The 21,475-nt window shown below is 56.4% G+C and overlaps 2 protein-coding genes across 5 annotated transcripts in view; both read right to left on the reverse strand.

The window, feature by feature from the left end:
- Positions 1-32: 32 nt before the first annotated feature.
- On the reverse strand, positions 33-4,396 carry PIGV (phosphatidylinositol glycan anchor biosynthesis class V). 2 transcript variants are annotated; one of them, XM_066564828.1, is made up of 4 exons: positions 4,293-4,396; positions 2,700-2,853; positions 913-2,064; positions 33-830 (listed from the first exon to the last, which is right to left on the reverse strand). In XM_066564828.1, the coding sequence occupies exons 2-4, from the start codon at positions 2,784-2,786 to the stop codon at positions 534-536; spliced, it is 1,536 nt and encodes a 511-aa protein (XP_066420925.1). In that variant the 5' UTR covers positions 2,787-2,853; positions 4,293-4,396; the 3' UTR covers positions 33-533. The 2 variants fall into 2 exon arrangements, with proteins under 2 accessions (XP_066420925.1, XP_066420924.1); XM_066564827.1 differs by lacking the exons at positions 2,700-2,853; positions 4,293-4,396 and having other exon boundaries at positions 913-2,522.
- A 2,912-nt stretch (positions 4,397-7,308) lies between these two features.
- Positions 7,309-21,475, reverse strand: part of ARID1A (AT-rich interaction domain 1A) — a 54,800-nt gene continuing 40,633 nt past the window's right edge. Inside the window, exons 9-20 of one of the 3 annotated variants that reach the window (XM_066564710.1) lie at positions 20,888-21,033; positions 20,699-20,808; positions 19,631-19,840; positions 18,978-19,185; positions 15,410-15,542; positions 14,929-15,101; positions 14,633-14,783; positions 13,675-13,806; positions 13,499-13,595; positions 10,899-11,763; positions 10,481-10,611; positions 7,309-10,265 (exon numbers count right to left, since the gene is read on the reverse strand). In XM_066564710.1, coding sequence (XP_066420807.1) covers positions 8,541-10,265; positions 10,481-10,611; positions 10,899-11,763; positions 13,499-13,595; positions 13,675-13,806; positions 14,633-14,783; positions 14,929-15,101; positions 15,410-15,542; positions 18,978-19,185; positions 19,631-19,840; positions 20,699-20,808; positions 20,888-21,033 — 4,081 coding nt within the window. In that variant the 3' untranslated portion in view covers positions 7,309-8,540. The remainder of the gene's footprint in view (positions 10,266-10,480; positions 10,612-10,898; positions 11,764-13,498; positions 13,596-13,674; positions 13,807-14,632; positions 14,784-14,928; positions 15,102-15,409; positions 15,543-18,977; positions 19,186-19,630; positions 19,841-20,698; positions 20,809-20,887; positions 21,034-21,475) is intronic. The other 2 variants (XM_066564712.1, XM_066564711.1) reach the window with 2 other exon arrangements.

Raw genomic sequence — 21,475 nt, forward strand, 5'->3', positions numbered from 1 at the left:
TCCCGGCCCGGCGGAGCGGGCTGAGCCGCCTCTCCGGTAACTTTCTCACGTTTATTGGGGTGGTGCATGTGCCCCCGCAGCGCCCTCCACCCCCGCCAGGCCCTTGCCCAGCCTGGCTCGGAGCCCGGAACCGGCACCATGGAAAAGGAACCGGAACAGTCTGAGCAGCTCCGGGCAGCTGGACCCTCCCTGCCCTCCTGCCGTGCCCACACCACATCCCAGGGAATCCCCAAATCCATCACAGCATCCCACCACAAATCCATGCCTGCCACCATCTCCCCCAGGAGATGCAGGAACCCAGGTGCATTCCCCATCCCAGGCAGGTGATGGGAATTTTGCCCGTCAGCAATGCCAGCTGAGCAGGGCAGGATGCTGCCGCATCACACCACGGAGAGCATCCCGCCTGAGACATGGTAACGGAGGAGTAACACCTTTGTATCAGCATCACCACAGCCACCTCAGGCTTTCAGAGCAGCTGAGTTTCAGTTCTGAGCAGTTCCTGCCCCACTGCTGGCCTGTGCCAGCACAGCCTGCTACGTCCATGGGAGGAAGTTGCAGTGCAGGACCAGCCCCAGCAGCCAGTAGCCCAGGAAGAACCCCAGGATGCTCTTGCTGAGGGGGGTAATCGATCGCCAGTTCAGCAGCAGCCTCACAACAGGGTTGTCCGAGGTCCCTTTCCCACGGGAACTGTGGGATTTACCCAGAGGAGGCTTCCCAGAAGCTGGATTATCAGTCCCCGTGCTCCAGAGTAAAGGTTCGTGTTCCAAAAGCAGGTGAGCTGAGAACCAGTATAGGATGGGAGAGGAGGAGCCAAGGAACCGGGTCAGCACCTGGAGACGACAGGCAGAGGAGAAATCACCCAAACTGCTGTGCTGTCACTGCCCCGGCCCCACAAGGAATCCCCTGTCCTACCTGCACATGCATGCAGAAGAACCCGAACGCCAGCAGGGCCGTGCTGTGGACCACGTACACGAAGGCAGCAGGGCCACAGAATCCATCTCTTGCCTTTCCACTGTCTTCACTCTTGCTCCTCTCTAGACCAAGAGTCAGGCAGTGCCGGGGGTTTGTGCTGACGTAGGTCCAGGCAGCCCACGAGCACAGAAGGGTGACAGGCAGAGCAAGCAGGAAATTTGGGATCTGCCTGAGCTCAAAGTACCTTAGAAAGCCCACGTTCCAGTAAGTGTCCTGGATATAGGAATAGGCCAGAGGGAAGCGCTGGGAGCACCAGGGGGGTTTATCCACACCCACGCCTGCCACACGATAGCCCTTGTCCCGCGCCAGCTGCAGCAGTGGCTCGGGGATGCTCTGGGCCAGGGCTGTGCCAGGCTGGCAGAACCTCATGTAGGCGTAGTACTGAAACAAGGCAAAAGGCAGGAAAATCCCAGCACACACCAGGGCCGCTGAAGCCACCAGGCTGAGGGCCTGCTTCCACAGCACGGGCAGCTCCCTCGGGGAGGCCGCGGTGCCCTGCAGCCGCAGCACAAAGCGCTTGATGTGCGAGTAGAGCACGAAGCCAGCGTTGACCAGCCCGTTGGCGCGGGCTCCAGCAGCCAGGGCGAAGAGCAGCCTGCTGAGCCGCTCGCGCCCCTTCTCCAGCTGCCACATGGCGCCGAAGGCCAGCGCGGCGAAGGCGCTCTCCGAGTAGGCCGCGGCCATGAAGACGCCGGCCGGGCTGACGGAGAAGAGCAGCGCGGCCAGGAAGGCCTGGCCGGGCCTCCGCAGCACGGCCCGGCCCAGCGCCAGCAGCGCGGCGGCCGCCAGCACCGCCAGCAGCGCGTTCAGCAGCGCGGCCGCCAGCAGCAGCCGGCTCCGGGGCTGCAGCGGCACCGGGCACGGCAGCAGCGCCGCCAGCAGCCGCAGCCCCAGCGGGAAGAGCGGCAGGAAGGCGCAGTTGTGCTCCAGCAGGTAGCCGCGCTCCGCGATGAACAGGAAATGCTCGGCGTCCCAGCGGCCCAGCCCGCCCAGCAGCCGCTCCAGCAGCGCGTCCCACAGGCCCCCGGGGCCCGACCGCGGCGGGGAGAAGGCGTCGGCAGCGTGGTCCGGGATCAGCACGTTAAACACGGCCTGAAAAACAAGGGGGTTGTGGGGCTGGAGGCTGGCAGAGATGGCAGAGAGGGCTGCAGGCTGGCAGAGATGCTCCGGTACCCAGAGCACCGGGCAGGAGAGCTCCCGGCGCTCCAACAGCCGAGGCCGGAGCCCAAGATGCCCACGAGGTTGAGAAGAGGTGCCCACACAACCCTTTGGGGTGTTTACATCTGAGCAGAATAACGCTCTGGGATCCAGCATGAATGCCCGCAGAAGTGGGCAGGGAAAGCTGCTCATGGTTATAACTGGGCTCTGTGCTGCCTGTCTCAACCAAGCTCTCCCATGCTCAGAGCAGGATGTCTCTGGAAATAAGACTTGGGAGGAATGTACAGGAGGAGATCACTGTTCCTTTTCTGTGCACAAACACACTTTGAGCCAAACCAGCCTCTTGCAGCAGCAGCATGAAAACACAGCAAGTCACAAGGAAATTAATGCAATTTTAGTTAACAGCAACATGTAAGTAAAACCCCTGGCTGCAGACAATCTGTTGGCTCTCCAGAGAGGATGATTTCCCCACTGTGCAGAAGCAGCTCATGGATCTCTGAGGTACAGCAGGGAGGAGCCTGGGAGCAGCAAACCCCAGCAGAGCCTCCCTGGCTGGAGGATGGACTTGCCTGCAGCAGCAGCGCCAGGGCCCGGCAGCGCAGGGCGAACCACACCACCTCCCGGAGCTGGGGGTCTGCCCTGCTCCACAGCTCCATCCCACAGCCAGGAACTGCCTCAGGAGCTCACCGGTGCCAGGGGAATCCTCCTTCCAGTTTGGGAAACCTGGGTTGGTGAATGCAGAGGACAAAGAAAGGGATTTCTGTGAATTTTGCGCCTTTATTTACCGTCAGGCACTTGAAAGGTGCAAGTCTCTGTGAACAAGAAAATTGCTTATGGAAGAGATCAGGGATCTGGGAGATGATGCAGAGACCTCTTTGATATTGTTCCTACTAAAAAAAATCCCTGACTTGTTAGGCTTGGCCCGGGCTGGGGTAAATCCCTGGAGCAGACAGGCTGCTCAGCTGCCTCAGCAGGAGCTCCAGCAGCTGGAGCCAAGCATCCTCACACACATCCAGTGCCAGTGAATGGGATCTAAGCCTCTTTTTCTTGGAATGGAGACAGAATTCCCGTGGACTCTGAGCGTAACCCCCATGTGAGCAGTTGCTGAGTGGGGCTGCCAGGAGCTCCCTCCTCTCTCCTGCTCCCTGTCTGCCCCTGCGAAGCCAGGAATGGATTTACTCAGCTGGCTCCACGGCAGCAGCTCTGCCAGAGCAGGGTGGAACTCAGGCACTCAGCTTCCCCCAGCACAGGCAGCACTGGCAGCACACAAACTCTGTGCCACCACCTGCAATTCTCCGGTATTTTGGCAAAGCTCCTGGTTCTGCCAGGCACACTGCACATTCTGAATCCACCTGTCCACCTCCTCCCTGCAAACCTCCCCTGAGGGATTTCAGCCTCTCTGTGGAGCCTCCCCAGTTCAGTGCCTACAAGTCCTGGGTGCTGTGGTGGCCCAGCTCTGATCCCCTGGCCCCGAGCCACGGGAGGCAGGCAGGATCTGCTGTGCAGCTCTTTAAGATAAAGCATTTCTTCCGTTGGTTCCCCGGCCACCAACTGCTTTTCAGTTAGAGGAACACATAGCCCACAGCTCTCGCTGGGTGCCATGACAGCACATCCTGTCCTTCTGTCTGCTCCAGCACTCTGCAACACACAGGGATCCCCAAATCCATCGCTCCACAAGCTAAAATCACTAACATTTCCCTAGTGCCATCGTGGAGAAAAAACCCTGCCAGGCTGAAACTGCACGAGAGGGCAGAGAGCAAATCATCAGCAAGGCAAAAACCAAGATCCAGACCAGCTCACTGACAGTTCCAATCCCCAACCACAGGGTTATGCTTCCTATTTAACCACAAATAAAAGTTTTGGGGTTGCTCTTATCCCCCTTGTGCTCCCCAGCACTCACAAAGCAACTGGTGCAAGGCACATTCTCCTGCATCACGAAGCTGTGACATTATTTTAAGTGAGGGGACACTTCAACCCAGCTGTAAACCCTTTTAAAGCACATTCACAGCTGCAAATCCTATTAAAGCACAGCAGCAAAAATTGTCCCAGCACTTTAAATATAGTTTTTTGCAAAAAGCTGAGAAAAAGCCTCGCCTGAATGTGCCAAGAGAGCTAAAAGCAAACAGCTTTAAAAAGCCTGTTCCTGTCACGACGCAGCACACCTTGTGACAGAGCAAAGCCTTCAAAAGAGCTGCAGCCCACAAGCCCCGTTTGGATCCAGAACGCAGCGTCGGGAATGGCTCTGCCCCAAAAATCCTGCGGGAAACAGCACCTGCACGAACACAAAAAGGAGAGGGAGAAGGGCGTTAAAAATACTCCAGCAGAAAAACGTGCAAAGTCTGAATTAAAGATGTTTTTCTCTCTGGGTTCTGCGCTTCCCTTGGCTCTCAGCTGTGAATCGCAGTTTGGAAGCGGCGCTGAGAGAGGGATGCGGGCAGGGACGGGGCAGAGCCGGTGCAGGAGGACGGGACGGGAGCGGCGGGTCCGTGCAGCCGCAGTGCGGGGCAGGGACCAGCCGGGGGCAGCAGCCGCTCGCCACAGCGGCATCGCCCCGGCACGGTCCGGGATGCTGCTCCAGCCTCCATCCCAGCACGGTCCGGGCACCCGGCACCTCCCCAGCCTGCCATGAGACTCGATAGACACTCCAGACACGTTCTAGAACCCTTTCTAACCAGGACGCCACGGGAACGCGGCAGGATTTTGGAAATGCTGTTTGCCTGTTGCTGTTTCTGCGGGCCTGGCGCTCTCGGCCATCCCTCCTGCCCGCTCCGGCTGCGGCTCCAGCCCGGCACAGGGCCGGGACAGCTCCTGCCGTGCCCAGCCCATGCCGGGACTGCCCGGGGCCGGTTCCGCCGCTGTTCTCCGGCAGCCGGACCCGCTGGGCTCAGGGCTCTGCTGTCCCCGCGCAGCAGGGCCGGCGGGGGCTGCTCCGGGTCAGGGACAGCTCCCGTTAAACTGAGGAGCGGCCGGACACGGGAGAGGGCACGGACCGACCGGCCCCGGGCACACGGGGCTGTCCCGGGCCGCCTCCGGCCCCGCCGGTGCCGCTCCTGCCGCCGCCGAGGCCGCACGGCGCTGCCCGGGACACGAACCCCGCCCGGCCCCGCGCCTGACCCGGCCCCTCCGGCCTCACCGTGCAGCTCCTGCCGGTCCTGGGACCGGGCCGAGGGCCGCGGGGACACCCGGCTCCGGTCCCGGCTCAGATCCCGATCCCGGTGCTAGTCCCGGTGCTAGTCCTGGTGCTAGTCCCGGCTCAGATATCCCGGTGCCGGCTCAGATATCCCGGTCCTGGCTTAGGTATCCCGCTGCCGGTTCAGATCCCCATCCTAGATCCCGGTCCCGGTTCCGGTTCCGCAGCGCCCCCTTGCGGAGGGACAAAGGGAGCAGTGCCCGCCCCCCCATCGCCGCGGCGCGCGCGCGGCTCCCTGGCACCGCCCACTGCCCCCTGCGCGCGCAGCTTCCGGTCACGCCCCTTCCGGCGGCGCGCGCGTGTGGGGAAGGGGCGGACGGCGCCATCTTTGTTGAGGGCGGGCGAGGGAGCCGGGACCGGGAACCGAGACAGGCTCAGGGCTGTGTCCCACCAGCAGCAGCACAAGGACCGGCAGGGCGGACCCGCGGGAGCCGCGCCCTGTGGGGGTGTCGGGAGGGCACGGGGGGACAGCCCTCGCTGCCAGCCCCGGCGGGCGGGGCGGCCAGAGTGCCAATCCCTCACGCTCTGCACCCGAATCTTTCCACTCCTAGTGCAGTTCGTTAAACGCCTCTCTGTCGTTCCCCGTTTCTGACAGCAAAGGGAAAAACTTGAGTTCAGTCAGAGCCCTCAGTAAAGCCCTCAGGGTCCGGGCCGACCCGGATCCACCCGGGGGTGAAGGAGAAACCACTAAGGAGACTCCCTGAGCGTTTTCACTGGGCATCAGCCTTGGAAGAACTCACCTTTTCTTTGCTGGCAAAAAAATGGGGAACGGCAGAGTGACTGGGGTCTAAAGGTATTCCTGGGATGGAAGGATTTGGGTACAGATCCGGCCCAAAGCATCAAGGGTTTGAGCTGCAGGCAGCTGCGGCTCCCCCAGTGCCACACTGTTCTCATTTTACTCATTTCTCACCTCTGCTCTTCATTTCACTGATTGAGAAGTGCACAGGGGCTGTGGCAGTGCACACACAAGTGGTGGGGAGCAGAATTCCTCCCCTCGGATGAGCTGGGTGCAGAATTCTGGTAAAATGGGCCTTGAGGAGCACTCCTGCCTCTCCTCCCTCCCAGCCGTGATTAAATCCAAACAAAGCTGCTGCTGTTACCTGCCTCCAGGTCACTGATGGCTCCTTTCTGTCCAGGAAAAGCAGCAGAAGTTCCACGTGCTTTCATCAGGTTCAACACAGCTCCTGGAACACACAATGCCCTGCATTCCAGCAGAATCCTGGCTCCCTGAAGCCAAGGAAGCCCAGCACCGTTCCTGCCTTCTGAGCAATCCATCTGAAGGACTCTCCTGCCAGGACGAGCTCCCACCATTCCTGCTGACAGACAAGACTTTTCAGGAAAAAAACTCTTTGATTTTGGCACAGTCGCTCCCAGGAATCTGAAGTCTGAGGAATGAAGGCTCTGGGAACTGAGAGCTCCTGAGGAGAGGACTGGGAAGATAAAACAAGGGGAATTTCTGAACAAAAATGACGTTTGCCTTTAAAAAAAGCTGGTTTTTTCTTTAATGAGCAGTTCTAGCTACCCTACTTGCAGCATCCACTGAGGACAGAGCCTCGGGCTAAATGCAATACCTGCTTCCACAGCCCTGAAACTGCAGCTCCTCGTCCAGAGAGCCTGAGCTTGGCTGCTTGCTGCAGGAAAGCCTGGGAGCTCTGTCTGCTGGAAAGCCCCGGCTCGGGAGGAAATCAAGAGTCTGTGCCACAATCACAAGAAAATGTGAAAAATGCGAAGGGAAGGAAAATTTTCCATTTCACAGAGCTGTGAGGGACTTGCCTCCCTTCCCAGCAAGGCCCTTCCCTCCCTGGCAGCCACAGCTTCACCTCACGCTGCAAATCCCAAGCCTGGGCAGCTCCTAAGGAAAAATTCCAGCAGGGAAAGCAAAGTCAGAGCAGGCAGCATCAGAGCTCCTGAGCAGGGCAGGCCTCGGGCATCACCAGCACTGAGCTGCCCTCCCTGTCCTGCCAATAAAAAAAACCCTTACAAACATCTTACCAAGATTTAATGTACATTTATTCTTAACACGTGGAACATATAGTATAAAGATTTCATACTGAATAAATGATATTCATTAAGCCAAAAAAGGAAAAAAGGGAGGAATTTACATCAAGTTTTTAGCTACATCGTCTGAAATACAAATATGCAGAATTCATCACTGAAAAATCTCAATTGTGTTTCTTCATCAGGAACTTCAACTGAACCTAGAACTTTTTCACACCTCGATTAGAAAGAAAACAAAAACAGGAAAAAAATAAACTATAAGTTGATTGGCTGCTGAGACAGCAATGACTTTATACACAGAGACCTGTACAGCATCCTCCAGGGAGGGATGTCTGGCAAGAGATTAAATAATTGTGTCTCGCTTTTGCAGGTCATCAACTCGTTAACTCGTCATACTATAAAGGGTGGGAGGGGACAAAACTGCAGGAGTCTCAGGGTATGTGCAATGTACAACGTCATATATATATACACACGTGGCAGCGCTGGGCTGCAGCTAAAGGTTAAAACCAGTTCTAAGAGGTGATCTCAGGGTTATTCATACAATCAAGGAGGAAGAGAGAAAGAGGTCAGGGTGTTGTAGGTTCACACATTATACTTTGGGGGAAAAGCCTTTTTTTCTCCTCAACATTAACTAAAAACATTTTTAAAAACTACAGCTTGCTGCTGATCCAGCGTTTTTTTCTTTTTTTTTTTTATCCATGTGAGACATTATTACAGTATGTTTACAGTTTAAGGTGTACAGTACATGGAGTTCTACACGCTACTGCACAGGCCTCCCTTGGACAAGGTCTGTTCACAACTGGAAACTTCTTGGTTCCTGCAAGATTGTGAATGTACAACGATAAACCACACAGAGTTCAGCAGTCACTTTTTGTCCTTCAGAGTTTACCATTAAAAACAGTTATGAAAGTGGTGCCTGTCAATGGGATAACACAGCAAGTCGTCTTTCCCCAAACTCACTGTAAACGACAGTAACTTTGGTTAAAATAAAAAAAGTCTTCTATGTAGACAGAACTTTGTCTCCTTTAATAAGGGATTGGGGACAAATCTGAGGGGCAGGGAAGGGGGAGAGGGGCCGGGGAGATCCTTCCCCGAGGGAGAAGCAGGACAGCGCAGGGCAGACAGTGGATTCTGAGGTGGTTTTGCATAAATAAAGGGCAACAGTCAGTTTCTAAGTTCTCCACTCACGCACACGCACACGGGGGCTCGGATCCCACAGCTGTCATGACTGGCCAATTAAAAACAGTACATCACAAATAACTTGTGAAACCAAAGAGTTCATCAAAGGCGACACGGAGATGTCCAAGAGCCGCGACTCGTACAAGGTGAACTCCGAGTGGTTCTCGTCCACCTTGGCCAGGGCCAGCAGCGCGCGGGCGGCGCGGCGCATCATGTCCACGCTGGTGGCCTCGAAGGGCGGGCTCTGCATGTGCATCAGCCCCGCCTGGCTCTGCTGGAACTGCGTGGCGGCCAGGCTGTCCTCCAGGAAGCCCAGCAGGTTGCCAATGCTGCCCTTCTGCACCGCGATGGCTCTGGCGGCCAGGCTGTCCCCCTGGGCCAGGTTGGCCAGCAGCACCACGGCCATCTCCCGGCACACCGGGTTCTTTCTGTCACTGAGGAACCGCACCATGGTGCTGTACAGCTTCTCCAGGCGGCTGAACGGCGGCGTGGCCAGGATCAGATCCACGTTGTTGTCCTGGATGCTGAGTTTGCTGAGTGTTTCCAAAACCAGTCTCTGAGGGGAGAGGACAGCGTTGGGTCCCAGTGTCGGAAAGGGATCCTGGGCCTCTGCTGAGGGACACACTGCCCAGTGGAGGAGTCCATCCAGGATAGGCAAACAGATGCTTTCTGGGTAAGGGGAGAGGTCCAGCTGCCCAGAAATGTTGGCCAACGTGACCAGTGTGTTTTCACGCAGCATCTCCAAACAGTCCCACCACCACTCCACCTTGTTGCAGCTCACCCCTTGGTCCTGCTCCTCCTCCTTCTCGTAGGTCAGGGGGGCCTGTTTGCGTTCTGGATGCTTGTGGTGTAGGAGGATCAGTTTCCCTAGAATCAGCAGCAGCCCAGGGTGTTTGGACATTTCAAAGTCATTGCCTGGCACAAACGATAAACTCCTGATGATGTTGGAGACGCAGATGCAGCGCTTGGCCAGAGAGTCCTGCCAGTCCAGGAGGGTGCAGAGCGGCGTCTCATCCTTACTGTGGGGTTCATCCTCCAGGATTTTTATATTTCTGTGGCTCTGAGCTGGACTGATGACAAAGGGAAACTTGCTGCTCTCCTTGGCCGTTTCCGAAGCTTTGCCCTCTTCCTCCTCGCCTGCCAGGGAGCCCGGGCGTGCCGAGAGCATGTCGTCCATGGTGGCAGTTATCCTCTTCTCCGAGGAGCTGTCGGGCGCGGGAGCCTCCCCTTCCCTGGGGCTCGGGTTGCTCTCGGCTGCTGAACGTTTCCTCAAGGCAGAGGAGCAGGAAGCTCGTTTGTGAGGCAAGGGCAGCTCGGTCTTGCTCTCGAAGTGTGTCTGGATGTGCTCGGTGGTGTCCCCGCCGCCGATGCGCCAGTGCAGGAGCCCACTGTCGAACTCCTGCACCCGGCCCAGCTTGTCCGAGTAATCCACCACAAAGGGGTCGTTCTTCTGCACCACCTTCACTGGAAGCTTGTCAAATTTACTCACTAGCTTCTCCTCGCTGCTCTCTAGAGGTACTTTGTCCTTGCTCGAAAACGCAGCCTCCTCCTCTTCCTCATCCTCCTCTTCCTCCTCACAGTTCAGGCTCCGTGGCTCGTCGTCCTCCTCCCCTTCTTCAGGGGAGGAAGCTGAAGATTTGCAGAACCTTTCTGGATCTAATAGTGTTCTTTGCCCTGGGTCTCCTACCTCGTATTCCTTCAGGATGCCAAAGATCTCGATCAGGCAGCGCCGGAAATATTCCACCAAGAGTTCCAGCAAGCCTGGCAGCTACAGGGGGGGACAAAAACAGGAGGGGAGGAAGGAACAGCGATCAGAAAACAACTCTCAGGGAAGGCCTTTGCACATACACAGATCAATCAGGCCAGGGAGTGACCACGCTCCAGGTACAGAGGCTGCAGGAGCTGCTCATTGACACCTGGCTGACAGAAACCCCTGCAGCATCAGCACTTCAAAGACCTGTCCCAGAGAGCATCTGCACCCACCTGGCTGAGGTTGAAGGTCATTATGCTGTTGTCATCATAGAGCAGGATGTTTATGGTATCTAAGGCCCACGTACTTTCAGCCAGCAGCCCCGACTTCAGAGACATCATCACTCTCCAGGCTTCAGGAGTTCCTGTAACATAAACACATGACACTTCCAGCTCCTGGAGTTTCAAAACAAAAAGGAGACACTTGATACTGATTTGGACCTGTGAAGAGCACAGCCTGGTTAAGATGAAGTACAGGCTGTGTCTACCACCAACCTGCCTGCAGGCAATGCCACAATAAGGGCTTGGGACACAATTAACATGCAAAAATGCCTTTTTTTTTCAAAGCCAGCAAAACCCCTCTGTACCGAAGGGCCAAGGCAGCACCAATCCCTCAGGAGGCTCCAGCAGAAAGGCAGCAGTTTCCTCTTACCGATATCTTTTGCCGTCAGCCGCCTCCTCTGCTTCAGCACGGGTTGCGTGGCCTCCACGGAGCCGGGTGGGAAGGTGATGTCCCGTCGGATCATGGGGGGCTGCACGGCTGCTGGTGTGATGTGCGAGGCAGGCACGGGCGGCCCTGCCTTCTGCATCTTCATCCCCGAGTGCAGGAACGGGGATTTACTGGGAGAAGTGCGGTTCTCCAGAGGTCTGGGCAGAGGTGCTGGGCTGGATACCTGAGGAATGTGATTCTGCATGCTGGGGGGGGTCTGGTAGTTGGACTGGGGGGGCCTGGTCATGGGGGGCACGGGGGCGGAGGGGCCGTAGGGAGGTTGCCTGTTCCCGTGGGAAGGCCATGGTCCCTCGTGGTTGACCCTCTGGTCTGAATGCAGGATTTCATCCGTTCGAGCGACCCCGTGGTAGGCGGGGCCCTGCGGCGCCGCGCCCGAGCTCTGCCGGTTGGGGTAACTGCCGTAGCCCAGCTCGTTCCTGCCCTGCCACAGGGCCCCTTGCTGGGGACCCTCGGGGGCCGGCTGGATGGGGCCCCCCATCATCTGGGGGGGGATGTTCTGCTGGGCGCCGGAGCCGGGGGCGGCCGAGACGCGGTCCCTGCCGAACTGGAAGGGGAACTGGCTCTGGCCGGGGCGGCGCTCGGCCGGGTACGTGCTGCCGTACTGGTTGTACAGGTCCTGCTGCGGCGAGGGCTGCGCCGGCGGCTGCTGGCTGGGCTGCTGCGGCTGCGCCGGGGGCAGCTGCTGCTGCGGCTGGCCCTGCCCCGAGCTGTAGGGAACGTTGTAGAGCTCGCCCTCGTGCCGCTTGGCGGGGAGGCCGTAGCTGCCGTCCATCGGCCGCTTGTAGTTCTGCAGGAACACAAAGGCACAGACGAGGCCGGGTGAGTGGGAATTTGGGATGGTTTCTCTGGAAGGGTGTTAAGCATTGGAGGGGGCTGCGCAGGGAGGCGGTGGAATCGCCATCCCTGGAGCTCTCCAAGAAATGCCTGAATGTGGCTCTCAGTGCTCTGCCCTGGGTGACGTGGTGGTGATCGGTCACACGTTGGACTCAATGATCCCAGAGGTCTTTTCCAACCTCACTGATTCCATGAAACAAAAAGCCAAACCTCTGGGCAGAGTCCCCAGAGCCAGAGGATCTGCCCCAGGGCATGGCCTGGGAGAGGCTCTGTCTCCTCGCTGGCCGTACCCGTACCCGATGTGGAAGTTGGATCAGTTGTTCCATTTCACAAGCCACGGCCAATTCCTTGTGGCTGCCTGGGGAGGTTCCCTGTGGATTCCACAAGGATGCCTCGGGGGCAGGAGTCTGCCCACAGAAAGGACTTTCCTGCAGAAAAGGCTCAGCTCTACTCTGCATTCACCACAAACCAGACCAGACACTGGCACTTGCTTCCTTCCACATCCAGGAATTTTATCAGACCCTATTTCTCTCATTTCCCAGGTTTCTGCTCAAGTATCAGACAAAATGCATTAAAAACTGTTGTACTTCCTGCTTCTTCCTTTCCTGTGGATTTCAAAACACTTTGCTGAAAGGAGCAAGAAGGCTTCTCACCCCTAATTCTTTTAAGTGCAAATGGAGAAAACAGCCAACTGCTGCCCAAATTAAAATCCAGGCTCTCTCTTGCCTCCAAGGTCTGAGCTGTAGCTGCTGTGGAGGCTATTCAGACACTCCACGGTCATAACTGGCTTCAGATGGAGCTCTAGGGCTTCAAAGATGACAAGTTCCAGAGTAACTCGAACTCTTGGCTCCGAGCCCCGTGGCTCTGGTTGCAGAGCCAAACTGCAGAGCAGTTGGAATTATTCTTAGCACAGCTCAGTGAGTGCCCTCTCTATACTCTCCTAAACCATAGGACTTAAAATTATCAGGAAAACATTATGGGTCCTGGCATGGATACAAAGAGCAAATCATATGTGAGGATTATGGGAAGGGATCCACGTTCATTCAAACTGTCCTGAAACAAACCTGATAGGTTTGGGAACGGCAAGGAGGAGGAGGGGGCAGCAGGGCCATGGAGTCTGAGGCCTCTGGCTGCAGCATGAGAAAGACCAAAAAAATCCCCTGGTTTGTGCAGAACAATCCACCTGAAACAGCTCTCCTGAATGATCCAGGACTTACTCCAAAGAAAGTCATCACTTGGACCAAAAGTGTTACAGAAAAGATGGGATTCAGAAAGTTCCAGAGGGACAGAGAAGCCCAATAAAGCTCCCTCATCTTCTGCTACCTGACCAGAGCATGCAAACCACACAACCTCCATTCTCAGAACACTGTTTTGTTAACACAGCACTGGGAATGTTAATTAAAACTTTTTAAAATTGTTTTCAAATGGGAAAAAAGTCTCCTGTGTAAAATCAGGCTGGACAGGGCTTGGAGCTCCCTGGGAAGTTGTCCCTGCCCATGGCAGGGGGTGGCACTGGGTGGGCTTTAAGGTCCCTTCACCCAAGCCACTGTGTGATTCTGTGATGAGGTACCCAATTCTTCACATTCATAAAGCAAATGCACAGCCCAGAGAGTTCTCATTTTCCCCTCTTCACAAAGAGCACAGGGAGAACTCTCAGTTGAGCCAGCTGGGACCTCTGCATCACCCACCTGCTGCTGCTGCTGATACATGGTGGTTTGCTGGCTGGGGAAGGGGCTGCCCGAGGATGTGCCTTGAGTGGAGAATTGATTGCCATAGGAATCATGTCTGGAGAAGAGAGAGATGTGTCAGTGTCACTGTCACAGGCTGGCAGCCCTGGCTGGGGACAGCAGCCCCTGGCACAGACCTTTGCTGCTGCTGCTGCTGCTGGGGGTAGCGGCTGGGCGAGTACATGCCCGAGTCGGGCGCGGCGGGCAGGATGCTGGGCTGGGGGGTGCCACTGCCCAGGCTGCCCTCGGGCCCCAGCCCCGGCTCCGTCCTGTGGGGAGAGACAGAGAGAGCCCCAGGGGCACTCAGGACCCAGGAAAACAGAGAGAGAGCCCCACGGGCACTCAGGGCCAGGCAAAGAGAGAGGGAAAACCCCACGGACACTCAGGATCAGGCAAAGAGAGAGGGAAAACCCCACGGACACTCAGGACCCAGGAAAACAGGGAGAGAAAACCCCAGGGGCACTCGGGAGCCTGTGTGGCACAGGCGCTCAGCACAGCCATGGCAGAGGTGCCCAAGGTGCCCCGGGGAGGGCAGGGCAGGGCGGGCAGGGTGGGCAGAGCAGAGCAGGGTGGGCAGGGCAGGGTGGGCAGGGCGGGCAGAGCAGAGCAGGGTGGGCAGGGCGGGCAGAGCGGGGTGGGCAGGGCAGGGCAGGGTGGGGTGGGCAGGGCAGGGCAGAGCAGGGTGGGCAGAGCAGGGTGGGCAGAGCAGGGTGGGCAGAGCAGGGTGGGCAGGGCAGGGTGGGCAGGGCAGGGCAGGGCAGAGCAGGGTGGGCAGAGCAGGGTGGGCAGGGCAGGGCAGGGCAGAGCAGGGTGGGCAGAGCAGGGTGGGCAGGGCAGGGTGGGCAGAGCAGGGTGGGCAGAGCAGGGTGGGCAGGGCAGGGCGGGCAGGGTGGGCAGGGCGGGCAGGGCAGGGTAGGGTGGGCAGGGTGGGCAGAGCAGGGTGGGCAGAGCAGGGTGGGCAGGGCAGAGCAGGGCAGGGCAGGGCAGGGCAGGGCAGGGCAGAGCAGGGTGGGCAGGGCAGGGTGGGCAGGGCAGGGCAGGGCAGGGCAGAGCAGGGCAGGGTGGGCAGGGCAGGGCAGGGCGGGCAGCACCCACCTGACTCTGTCGTAGGGGGCTCCGTAGGAGTAGTGCTGCCGCTGGCCCATGGCCATGTTGCCCATGCCGGGGCCGGCGGCGCGGTTGTAAGGGTCACCCATGCCACTGTTGGGGCCCTGCCCTGAGGACATGAAGGGGTCGCTTCCTGGAGCTGGAAGAGAAAAGAACCACTGAACACACCCTTGGGAAAAGACACCTGAGGATCTGGGCAGGAAGGGCGAGCAGGGGGTGTCCTGCAGCGTTTCCAGCACCCAGGCAGGCAGCAGTGAGGGCTCCAGGAGAAGATGATCCCTCACCTTTCCTCATACTGCCGTAGGGGTCTTTATTTGGCTCGTAGGACATGCGACCCATCATGTCAGAGGTATTCATGCTGGGCTGGTACCCTGGATTTGGAGTCATGGAGTTCCGTTTCTGGAACGTAGGATCACTGCCGTCTGCAAAGGCATCCTGAAGGCCCACGGAGTTACTCCTGCTCCAAAAAAGCCCCACAAAGACCACATTACAGAGGTCCATGACAGTGCTCAGGATACTCTTCCTCACATACTCTCTCCTGCTCAGGTGTTGCCATTCCCTCCAAGGGCCAGAGCTAAGAGGAACTGCCCTTCCACAATGCTGTCCTCAGACCCAGCCCCAAAATTAAAGAATATTCACACATGATGCTGCTGTCAGCCACGAGGGAAGGAGCCAAGCTGTGGAGTCCCACCAAAACAGGCACCCAAGGCCCCAACATCTGCAGCAATGACCCAGAGGTGACCCACCCCAGCAGTGGTGCCATACCTGATGCCTGGCAAAGGGGGCATCTGACTGTGAGGCGTCGAGGCTGGAGTTGGTGGCTTCAAGTCTCCTCCTTCTGCCATGGAGCTGCTGGTGGACTGAGGTGTCTGAGGGCCCTGCATGGAGCCTGAACCCGCTGCAAGAGGAGGAACATGGGGTGAGCAGCCTTGCACCCTATGGATGCAACCCTGAACCTCCCAGAGCCTCAGAACAGAGAGTCCTTTGAGGAAGAGGCAGATTAAATATGGCCAAGAAAGCACGAGGAGTTCAACAGTTCAAGGACAGGCTGGGCCAGGCTCCCCAGAAGAACCCAAAGCTGAGAAGTTGTGTCTCTGCTCATCTTAACCCCGTTCCCTTTTCCACACCATGGGCCTGTGTGGTGCTTCCCACGTTATCCTGTCAGAGCTGATGCTCTGGAGGGCACCACGTGGCAGCAATGTGGGGCCTCTGCCAAGTGACAACCCCTGATGAGCCTGCCACCTTCACATCCCCCCAGCCAGGAGAGCGGGGCTGAACCCTCAGGATCTCCCCAGCCACGGAAACCTCAGCTGAAGGAGGCTCCTCTGCCTGCTCTGCCCCTCCAGAGCAGTGAATTCACCAGTGAAGCACCACTCCCAAGGATTCCTGGAACAGGGAATGCCGGAGCTGCCGGATCTTTCACTGGAGCACAAAACCCGTCCAGCAGGTTCCCTGCAAGTCCCAGCTTTCTGCTCCACTGAGCCTTGACCAAACCCCCCTGTGCAATCCAGTAATCCAGCTGTGCTGCAGCTCCAGCAGCTCTCCCCTGGCCCGGGATCGCTGTGACAGCATCAGCTCAGGTTCAGCCGCTCCTCGCAGCTGGCAAGAGCTGAACTCTTAATTAATGTTTCCATTAGTTCCGTCCCCAGCACCCGATATCCCTCAGCTTCAGCCCTGCCGGCTGATGAGTCATTTCAGCTACTCATTAAAATCCTCCGAGGTCACGTCCAGGCCATGTTTGTTTACACCCCACCTTCCTGGCACCCTGTCCTGTGCTCTGCGACTCCCTCGGCCGGGAGGGCTGCAGGAGGAAGGGCAGCAGGAGCTCCTGGGGAGTTTCACTCACAGCCCCTCCCTGGCAGCCCAGCCCCGCTGCTTCCCCCAGGAGCTGGCTCTGGAGGAGGCCCTGAGACATTCCCCGAGACATTCCCTGAGACATTCCCCAGACATTCCCCGAGACATTCCCCAGACATTCCCTGCCTGATGCCATTTGGTGTTTGTCCCCAGCTCCCGCTGTCCCTCCCACTCACAAACTCACACGGAGCTGGAGCAGGGCCAGCTCCACGCTCTGGGAATTCCAGCCCAAGGTGCCTCCCCGGGGACTCTGCCAGAGGAACCTGCGGGGCTTCCAGGAAACTCTCAGTGCCCATGAGGGAGTTCCCAGTTCCCTCTGGCCACCATCTCTGGGCCACTCCTGGGTGCTGAGGGTGTGATGGACACTGCATGGACGAGCTCTGGCACCAGGAGCTCCACCTCTGCAGCCTCAGGAAGGGTTAATGGAGAGCAGCACAGTGCAACCCTCACCATGCCCAAAGTTCTGCAGGAGTTAATTTGGCAGAACAGGCTGAAATGAAGAGTGAGCCAATGCCAACAGGTTGTGAGATCTGCAAGGAGAGCAAACCGCATCTGTGGGACAGCAGAGCCCTTCAGGCAAATGATGAAATGGCTTCAAAACGTCCCTCTGTTGTCCACAGGTTCCCAAACAGGGAATTTATTCTCATGCAGGCGATTCCCTGGGGGACAGGACTGTGTGGGGCCCTGGAAGAGCAGCATCCACACTGCCCTAGGGCTCCTCAGCCTGGAGCTGGGCTGACAGAGCAATTTCTGTCCTGCCCCACACCCCCAGGCCCTGGGAGGAAGAAAAGGAAAGTGAAAGAGGAGCAGGGACAGCTGAGTGATTCAGCATAAAGCATCAGAGCCACCAGCCAGGCTGCAGTGCTGCCCCTGCATGTTCCCGGTGTGGGAGTCTGGAGCAAGGCACCCTGAGAAGGGTTTGAGCTGGAAATGCAGCAGGGTCCTCTCAGAGCAGGACCCAAAGGTGCAGAGTTTGGAGTTCAGAGCCCTGCAAATTCCTTCTGCTGAAGCAGGAGCTCAGGCCAGAAGGCAGAGCCAGGCCCTTCCCAAACACCACGTGAGCTAAAACAAAACAAAATCTGATGCAGCACCTAATCCACTCTGACACACACCTAGAGCTACAACAAGTCTAAAGTGGCTTCCTAAAAGTCTCAGCTCTCTCCAAATAAACTCCAAATGCTCTCAACATCTTTGTTCCACTGCCTCCAGGGGCAAGAGAGAGGTTTTGGAAATCAAGTGGGAATGGATTTGTGGTCTAGTTCGGGCAGAACTCAGGCCCACTTTGGACAGAGGTTCAGTCTAATGGCACAAAAGTTACTTTATCTTGCAGAACACAGCAAGGCTGAAGCTCCACTGGGGCAGGTTTCCTGACCAGTGACAGGACAGGATTTAGTTCTTTACAAAAACCCCGCTGTAGCTGGAAGGAGAAATGTGGTGCCCAGCAGAGCACTGGGACAAGGCCACAGTCCCTGAAGGGTCCAGCAGGGCTGGGACACAACTGCACTGCAGGCAAAAGAGGTTCATTATTCATTATTCTGCTCCTCAGGAGCCAGACGAAGATGGTGCCAGGTTTCAGAACCAAAAAGGCATTTTTTTGCAAACATTATAGGAACTTCAAAGCAGACCAAGTTTTTATTTCACCTACATGAGCAGGCTCCTGACCAGAAAAAGCATCTGAAGTTTTTTAGTTATAAGACAAATTGGAAAACTCAAGCTTAAAGAAGAGCTGGCAAATTCAGCAGCAATTCAAGCAATGAACTCAATGCAAATGAGACAGAAAGGATCAGACTTTCCAAAGACTAAAGAGTACAACGTGCATGGCTGGCCTGCTTTTCTTTTTTTGTTTAACAAATCTGAATTGAGCATTATGCTTAAATATTCAGAAACAGGAGCACCCCCTAAAATCCTAAACAACAGCAAAGGTGCATTTAAAGATTCCTAAAGCACCCAGCTTGCTGTAGGCCCCCAGTGCTCTGTGCACAGAGCCTGAGAATGCCCTCCCTGGCTCCTGCTGAGGACTGAGAGCAGGAATTCCTGAGGAGGGTGAGTGCACACCCACATGCAGCCTCTCCTCCCTGAAGGAATCACTGGCACAGTCCAAAGCAGCTCAGCTTTTGCAGCAGGTTCCCAAACAGCAGCAGTAACAAGGGCTGCTGCTGGAGCCACCCTGCAGGGAAACTCCAGAGCCCTCTCTCCACCAGAGAGATGCAGCAGCAAGCACAGAGGTGTGTGTGTGTGTTTTTAGGTTTTGCTTTTTCTCAAGCTTAATCCAGAGCTTGGACACACAAAACTGAACTATCCCAAGAGGCTCAACTCGCTCCCAGTCTCATCCACTCCCATTTTACCAAAGCATTTTTATCCTGCGCGGCCAGAGACCAGGGTGGGGGGGTTTGGCAGTTTGGAGCAGCCTGGCCCCCAGCACAGTGCCAGAGACCCTCCTGCTCACACAGGCACTGCTCAAACCAGGGCCTGGCCTCACCTGGAGAGGGGGGCTGGATCTTGGTCTGGGATTTCTTGGAGTCAGCAGCTGCGAAGATGTCGGGAGGGGGGTCCTCGCCGCGCTCGATCTTGCACTCGAAGGCGTACAGGCACTGGATGTACTGCTTCTTCAGAGAGCTGGCTGCGCTGCTCGACGTGCCCACGTTCAGGTTGGTGGCCAGCTCACGCCACTTCTTGTTCTTGTTGACCTGCACGACCAAACAGGAGGCTCTAAATCTCAGCTGTAGCTCCTCCAAAAGGAGAAATCAACCCTTCCCAGCTCACACAAAGGATGCACGAGGGCCAAGCAGAGCAACCCCAAAACCGCTGAACTCCCTTCTTCACCTACAGAAAACTTTTCAGATTTCCAGGGACAGATTGCAAATCGAATTAGGGAAGAGGTCAGCTGACAGCCAGATGCAAAGACAAAGACAGTGTCACCACTCTTTGCACTGGGCAAGCAGGGAAAAAGGGTTTGGATTGGATCTGGCCACAGAGTGTTCTCACCCAGACAAAGGGAGAGCAGACATCTGGCTCACTTAAAGGGTGCTGGGTTTTATTTACAGAAATAAACCAGATAAAATGTTAAGGCTAAATGGAAATTCATGGCTCACATCTGGCCCCAAAGCTGATCTTTGTGCTGGGGTCACTGACCTGAGTCAATCCCCCGATCTCCTTGACAGAGATGTAGAGCCTGTACAGGTCCAGGGGCTTCCTGCCCACGGCTGGCAGGTTGGTCATGCCCATGGCCTTCTCCTCAGTGAAGGCCAGGTAACGATCCACCCACAGCTTCCTCTCGGGCTCCCCTCCCAGCTCGTACAGCTTGGTGATCTTCTCGTTGGTCGTGGTAGAGGAACTGGACTTCTAGGAGAAGGAAAGAGAGATCAGGACTGAGCAGCACAACAGCAGCTCCTCCATGTCCCAGGTGGCATCTGGCCCTGTCTCCTGTGTCCTTCACCACCTGGAGCAGAGGCAGAGATGGCTTTGGCACTCCAGACTCTTACTTAAAAATGAGCTCCTGAACTAGAGGTGTTCCTCAAACCTGATGATGTTCCAGGTGAACCCTAGACCCAGAACTGAGCGTGTTCATGGCACATGAGATTCCTTCACAGCACAGACCAGGACAGAGCAGCCCTGATTTGTGGCCAAGAGCATTCAACTCCTCCTTTGCCGTAAATAAGAGAGGGAGATGCCAGAACACAGGAGACGTGAGAGATCTCCTGGATCTTCTTGCTGCTGGCATGGGGATCAAACCTGCTGAGCATTTTGTTTTCCTTCAGGTAGCAAAGCAGGAGATCAGGGCCTCAGAAACTGCTTTTTTGGTGGTTCTTTTGAAACTGGTAGCAGCAATGCAAAGAAAAACACTCCCTGAAGAACTTGTTTGCCTCCCTCTTCTGGCTTTGATACAGGATTAGTGAGAGGTCTGTTTGTGAAACAACTGCAACACTTCAGTTACCACGTCCCAGCTGAGAGCTGACTCGCTCCAGGCCCACTCCACCAACAAACTCAGGTTTGTTTACGCTGCTTTTGGCAGTTTCACTGTGGCAGGTAATAATTCCTAATACTGAATTTGTTTTCCAGGTGAAATCCACGCCTCCCACAGGACTGGGAAGCGCTCCCCTCCATTTCTCACACTGTTCAATCCAACACAACACATGGCTTTATTTCCCTGGATGCTGAGGAGGATGGGAGTCAATAAAAACAAAACCCAGAACGTTTTACCTTTGACTTGGATTCTGCTTTGGGCGTCCCATCTGCCTTGTTGTTCATCTTAGTTGCAGGTGTTAATTTGACATCCCCGAGTCCCATCATTTCAGGGCTTGCTGCCATCCCTGGGAAGTTAAAGGAATCTTTATCACTGATTCTCCTTCCATGCAATGACATCAGTGAAGTCCTAAAGCTCTGGCTTACCTGCAGAGTTGTTGGCCATGTTGCCCCCCATGGGGTAAGGGGGGCCCTGGGGGTTTATCATGCCAGCCATGCTGTTAATTCCCTGCCCATAAGGAGGCCCAGTGCCCATCATTCCCCCCTGGTTCATGTTGGGATAACCAGGAGGCCTGGAGGAGGAAGAAACACACAATTACTCCACGTACTAGGCACCTTCTGAGGAAGCATCTTTGCTAAAAGAAACTTTAAAAGGACATGGAGAAGTGACTTGCCCCAAGCCATTTTTCCAAGAGAAGAACAAAGATCAGGTGCTCTTGTAAAGCTCAGTGCCCAGAGCTCAAGTCACATTCTCAAGAGAAAAGGGGATGCAAACCCTTTGGAAAGTGGGACTTGAGCTCTGAACACTTTCACCCTTCATCTTGTTCTCCTAGATGCACAAACTGAGCCTCATTTCAGTTGTGAAATTGCCTTTAACCTACAGACTCTGCAGCCCTGGGCAGTGTAATGAGAATACAGGATTTAGAATGGTGGAATGTCCTGGGCTGGAAGCATTCTTTTCTATGTATCACAAACCTCCCACACAACTGTGGCTCAAACTCCTTCCTCAAAGGG

Source organism: Molothrus aeneus, chromosome 23 (genome assembly GCF_037042795.1).
Source record: "Molothrus aeneus isolate 106 chromosome 23, BPBGC_Maene_1.0, whole genome shotgun sequence".
Taxonomy (NCBI): Eukaryota; Metazoa; Chordata; class Aves; order Passeriformes; family Icteridae; genus Molothrus; species Molothrus aeneus.

Coding starts and splice junctions, on each gene's coding strand:
- PIGV (XM_066564827.1), bottom strand. CDS start 2,322: ATGAGCAGCTTTCCCTGCCCACTTCTGCGGGCATTCATGCTGGATCCC. Junction 831..912: donor TCTTCTGCATGCATGTGCAG/GTAGGACAGGGG, acceptor TGTCGTCTCCAG/GTGCTGACCCGGTTCCTTGG.